The sequence below is a fragment of the Triticum dicoccoides genome, chromosome 6B (genome assembly GCF_002162155.2).
Source record: "Triticum dicoccoides isolate Atlit2015 ecotype Zavitan chromosome 6B, WEW_v2.0, whole genome shotgun sequence".
Lineage (NCBI taxonomy): Eukaryota > Viridiplantae > Streptophyta > Magnoliopsida > Poales > Poaceae > Triticum > Triticum dicoccoides.
Window position 1 is genome coordinate 697,761,754 of NC_041391.1, and position 5,246 is coordinate 697,766,999.

Consider the following 5,246-nt stretch of genomic DNA (forward strand, 5'->3'; position numbering starts at 1 on the left):
CAAGGAGCGCAACATGCACCAGAAGCCGGACACTATTCGACAGGTATATGGAATTTGGAGAAGAACCCGCCTTGCAATGCCGAAGACAAATTTGTGCGCTGGACTCATCGTCATTGAAGCCTGGTTCGGGGGCTACTCAGGGAGTCCCGGATTAGGGGGTGTCCGGATAGCCGGACTATATACTTTGGCCGGACTCCTGGACTATGAAGATACAAGATTGAAGACTTCATCCCGTGTCCGGATGGGACTTTCCTTGGCGTGGAAGGCAAGCTTGGCGATACGGATATGTAGATCTCCTCCCATTGTAACCAACTTTGTGTAACCGTAGCCATCTCCGGTGTCTATATAAACCGGAGGGTTTTAGTCCGTCGGACGAACAACAATCATACCATAGGCTAGCTTCTAGGGTTTAGCCTCTCTGATCTCGTGGTAGATCTACTCTTGTACTACCCATATCATCAATATTAATCAAGCAGGAGTAGGGTTTTACCTCCATCGAGAGGGCCCGAACCTGGGTAAAAACATTGTGTCCCTTGTCTCCTGTTACCATCCGCCTAGACGCACAGTTCGGGACCCCCTACCCGAGATCCGCCGGTTTTGACACCGACAGTTAGGTTTACCTTAATTCTTCTTTCGTAGTTGCGGATGCTTGCAAGAGGGGTTAATCATAAATGGGAGTCTTCTCCAAGGAAGGAAAGCACCCAAGCACCGGTCCACCAACATATCAAATTATCAAAGTAACAAACATGAATCATATGAGCATGATGAAAACTAGTAATTCACATGTGTCCTCGTGAGCGCTTTGCTTTACATAAGAGTTCGTCCAGGCTTGTCTTGTGCTAGAAAAAGTATTGGGCCACCTTTCTGCACCTTATTTACTCTTGTTACTTGTTACCCATTATGAATTATTTTATCACACAACTATCTGTTATTGATAATTTCAGTGCTTGCAGAGAATACCTTGTTGAAAACCGATTGTCATTTCCTTCTGCTCCTCGTTGGGTTCGACACTCTTACTTATCGAAAGGACTACGATAGACCCCCTATACTTGTGGGTCATCAAATATTAGTAGTGAATTCAGACTCCCTGTGAATGCCTTTAGCCCTCCCGCAGTTTCCATCATTTTATTACTCTCTTGTTTTTTTATCATTTTAGTGCACCTTAATTCTTTTTCACATACTCTTGCAATATTTTAACTTTCACACCACTTTGATTGGGATTTAAAATAATTTGCATGCACTTTCGATAAACCTCTATTGGAGGCAAAGGACCATTTCTTAAGTTCTCTGTCGGATCGAGACTATTACTTCCAAATGGCTACAACTATACAGTGTGCACTTGCATGACATTAGAAAAACATATTGATTGGAATGCACTAATTTAAGAATAAATATTTGGAGCATGTTTGCGAAAAGCTTGGTTATCGTCTTGATGGAGCAATTTAGAAAGGAAATAGGTCCAAAATCATTATCCTAAATTGCAGAGCCATTTCTGAATCAGAATAATGAAGGAAGAGTTAATGCTCTAAATATTGATTGAACCATGGTAAAACTCCTCAAATAATGCAGAGAAATCAGAGGCAATAGTCTCCCAACAAGCTTTAACGAAATCAGAATTTAAACCATCTAGGCCTAGGTATTCATGAGAGGGAAAATTACTGAATGCTTTATCAATTTCCTCTTTAGTGAAAGATTGCTCTAAAAATGTAGACCATCATTTATCGTAAGCAAAGAATCCAAATTCGGAAGGTTGAAAGTTGGGACAATATAGCCAAGTCTTTGCTTGAAAGATCTACCAAGGAAAGCAGCCTTGGCATGATGTTCAAAGTGCTCAATGCCTCTGCTTATCTCTTAATAGCAACGTCACAATTTCTTAATAATTGATGCCTTTGCATGATTTTGTTTTAGTTTGCTTCCCCCAGTTGTGCCCATATTATAATGTCTCTTTGCTTCCAGTATATTTTTTGGCGTGAGAGAAGCTAAAGGAAATGGTTTTGGAGGATTTGTCTAATTGTTACACTCGTGAATTGCAAGATTTCTAAATTCTTCAATAGTGTCATAGAATCAAATCATTGAGTTGGTATCTTTGATAGTGCTAGAGAGATTAGAAATATTTTTGGAACAAAGTATTAAACCTTTTCTTGGTCTTTTAAAATTTGCAGTTACTCTTTTGGGACTATCATGTTCATGAATTTGTTGGTTCCAAATTTTCTTAAAACTGTCGGTAAAGTCTAGGTGTTGCAGCCAGTAAATTTCAAACCAAAAAATAGAGGACTCAAGAATAGATGTACCACTCCAAATGAAACAAGGGATGTGGTCAAAAATAGGCCTGGCCTGAGGAATAGCTATAGTGTTTGGATAATTGATAGTCTAGGATTCAGAGGAGAATACTTAGTCAAGCTTTTCCCAGAGAGGATCACTCTGCATATTGCTCTAAGTAAGCATTATGCCTCCAAGGGGAATTTTAACAAGAGCAAGGGAATTGATTGCTTCATTGAAAGCAAACATGTCATGTGCATTATCGTCTTTTCTATTTTTGTTCTCAGGGTATCTGACATAATTGAAATCTCCACCCACGAACCAATCCTGATCATTTCGCATATGCACATTTTGGAATCAGTCAATGTAAGTAGTTACGTTTTGAGCGTGATAGGGTCCATATGTATTGGTTAGAATCCAAGACTCACCTAAGTGTACTGAGGTGAACCTGATGGATATCGAAAATTCATTCTGAAATAAAGGTTCTCCAGAAAACACAGCTTCATTCCAAGCCACAAAGAGACCACTAGAGGCCTCTAAAGAGGGCAAGAAATCAAATTTGCTCAATATTTTGGACCATATAGTCAATAAGACAAGGTTTCAATAACGAGTACAAGGTGTGATCTTATCTTATGGTATATGATATTTTACACGGTACATATATGAAAATCACTGTAGTTGCATATGAAAAGCACTCTAAGTGGATACTATTTTTTCAAAAAGAAAGTTCCACGGGTATCATAAGGTAACAAGACATAATCGCCTTGCTATTGTATGATCTGCCCAGGACTTCTCTTTGGAAAATGACAAGGCGCTCCTTTATTTATGCGTCCTTAGAGCGAGCACACAACAATCCACAACATATGTAAGCATCTTACTTTGGGAGCACAGCCTTATGGATAGACCTCAATGACAGCTCGAGCTCCCAGCTTCTTGACAATCTTATAGCCACTGAACCCTGCCTTGGTGAAGATCTCGCTCCAGTCCTTCTCTTCCCGCTGTCGGCCTCGCGTCATCACCAGCATGAGCATATCCATGAGGTGCTGGGTTTCCAGCATTGGCCCTGCAGAAACCGATCCAAGCACAATGTCTATGACGATGACTTTTCCTCCTGCTTCTCGGGGAGGAACGGCCTTCTTGCATTGTGCGAGGATCTTGATGCAATCCTCGTCGCTCCAGAAGTGCAGAACAAGCTGCATGACCATGCATGGACAAACTTGTAATTTAAGGTTAATCAAGCCCGACTAGCTAGGGGTGAAACTAGGGAGGGATTCTTATTAATTGAAGCTGTTATTGTTTCAGAATTGAAAACTAATTAATCATTGCTTTAACATTTCACTTGGAATACATAGAAATTATGGAAGAATGTGCAACATTCGTATACAGTACCTTGAGCAACACGGCTTGGGCAGGTGGGACGACGTGGAACAGGTCACCAGAAACATACTTAACCGCTCCTTCTTCAGTGGGAAGAAGAACTTTGTCCATGACCTTTGGAAGGTCCAGCACAGTGCACTTGATGTGCGGGTAGGCCTCGACGATGGACCTGGCCGTCGTCCCATCACCGCCGCCGCAGTCAGTGAGAGACTCAAGCCCCTCGAAGAGCTCACGGCACTGCCGGAGCACGGAGCCGATCCCCATGTGGTCGTGGGCAGCAACGGCGTCATGGATCAGCTGATCCATCTCGGGGTCGAGGAGCGCCATGCTCTCCTCGAAGATGGCCGCGCCGTGCACGTCCTCGAATGGCGATGGCACAGGTCCATCAAAGTCCTTCCTGAACCAGTCCGCCATCCCCATGGCCGCTTCGACGTAGTAGCGGGAGGCAGCGGCGCGCACGATGGCCGTCTGGCTGGCGTCGCCGTCGATGCGGACGCCGTCCACGAGGAGGTAGGAGAGCGGGTTGAGGCGGTACGTTCCGGCGTCGGTGGCACTGAAGACGCCGGCCGTGGCGAGCTGGCGCAGCAGGCGGCCGAGGAACGGCAGCTTGGACGCGGGCAGGGACAGGGCGGCGACGAGCTCGGACGGGGACGCGGCGCCGCCGAGGCGGTGGATGGCGGTGGGGACGCCGAGGTCGACGGCGCAGCGGAGCGACATGGGCGTGAGGTAGCAGAGGCTGTGGCGCCACAGGTCCGACTGCGCCTGGAGCAGCTCGTCGTCGGTGGGGACGAACACCTTCTCGGTCTGACCTGCCATTGCCGACGAGTCTATCTCTATCTCTGAGTGTTGTGCGTGCTGTGCTCTTCGATCTGCTTATGGAGAAATGAGGGATGGAGGACTGCTATAATATAGCAATGCCTTTGCTGTCATTTCTCGTGGAACGCGAGGGTGACGACCATGGCACTATCGCTGTCGACGGGGTAGCGTATCAACCGTAGAACACGAAAGAGAAATGAATGACCATGGCTATGGCCCATGGGCCATGGCGCGCATCATGCATGATCCAAGGGGATGTGCCTCTGGCCGGTGGTTTAGCTAGGGTTTCGAGTGTATCTTTGAAAAATCTAACAGCTAGCATAAATAAAAATCAGAAAGGGCCGAGTGCCTAGCACGTAGGGCCCTGGAAGATGACAGCGCAAGCACTGGCATTATATTGGTTGAGGCGACGACGCGCTCGTGGTGCAGGTGCTGAGTTTTTTAAGTCGTGTAGGTACGGATCTGGAGAAATTATCTTCATTTTATTTTCATTTCATTTGGTTGCCACCAACTGCAGAATGCCTGGTGAGGATATGCTCGGCTTCAGAAATCAGAAAAATTGCTTTGTGCGATCCTCTAGCTCTAGGCGAGAATTATTTTTGGGAAATGCCCCCCTTCGAATCATGATTAGGACGCGCCGCGTGGAGGAAATATCTGATACTCCCATCCCTAGGGTGCTCCCAGTGCTCCAAAGGAAGCACATTTTTAAATTTTCGGAAAATTCTAAAAAACAATCCAGCGCATTGACACAACATCAAAGTATGTTATCAAAAAATTTGAGATAAAATTTGAAA

The 5,246-nt window shown here is 45.2% G+C and overlaps 1 protein-coding gene across 1 annotated transcript; it reads right to left on the reverse strand.

Moving 5' to 3' along the window:
* Positions 1 to 2,797: 2,797 nt before the first annotated feature.
* LOC119324493 (flavonoid O-methyltransferase-like protein Os11g0303600) lies at positions 2,798 to 4,497 on the reverse strand. Its single transcript, XM_037598283.1, has 2 exons — positions 3,649 to 4,497; positions 2,798 to 3,452 (listed from the first exon to the last, which is right to left on the reverse strand). The coding sequence occupies exons 1-2, from the start codon at positions 4,450 to 4,452 to the stop codon at positions 3,153 to 3,155; spliced, it is 1,104 nt and encodes a 367-aa protein (XP_037454180.1). The 5' UTR covers positions 4,453 to 4,497; the 3' UTR covers positions 2,798 to 3,152.
* Between the last annotated feature and the right edge of the window lie 749 nt (positions 4,498 to 5,246).

Bases quoted from the DNA above. Each gene is read 5' to 3' on its own strand.
- LOC119324493 (XM_037598283.1), bottom strand. From the start codon at position 4,452: ATGGCAGGTCAGACCGAGAAGGTGTTCGTCCCCACCGACGACGAGCTG. The intron at 3,453-3,648 runs GTACTGTATACG...ATGGTCATGCAG, and splicing joins CCCAAGCCGTGTTGCTCAAG to CTTGTTCTGCACTTCTGGAG.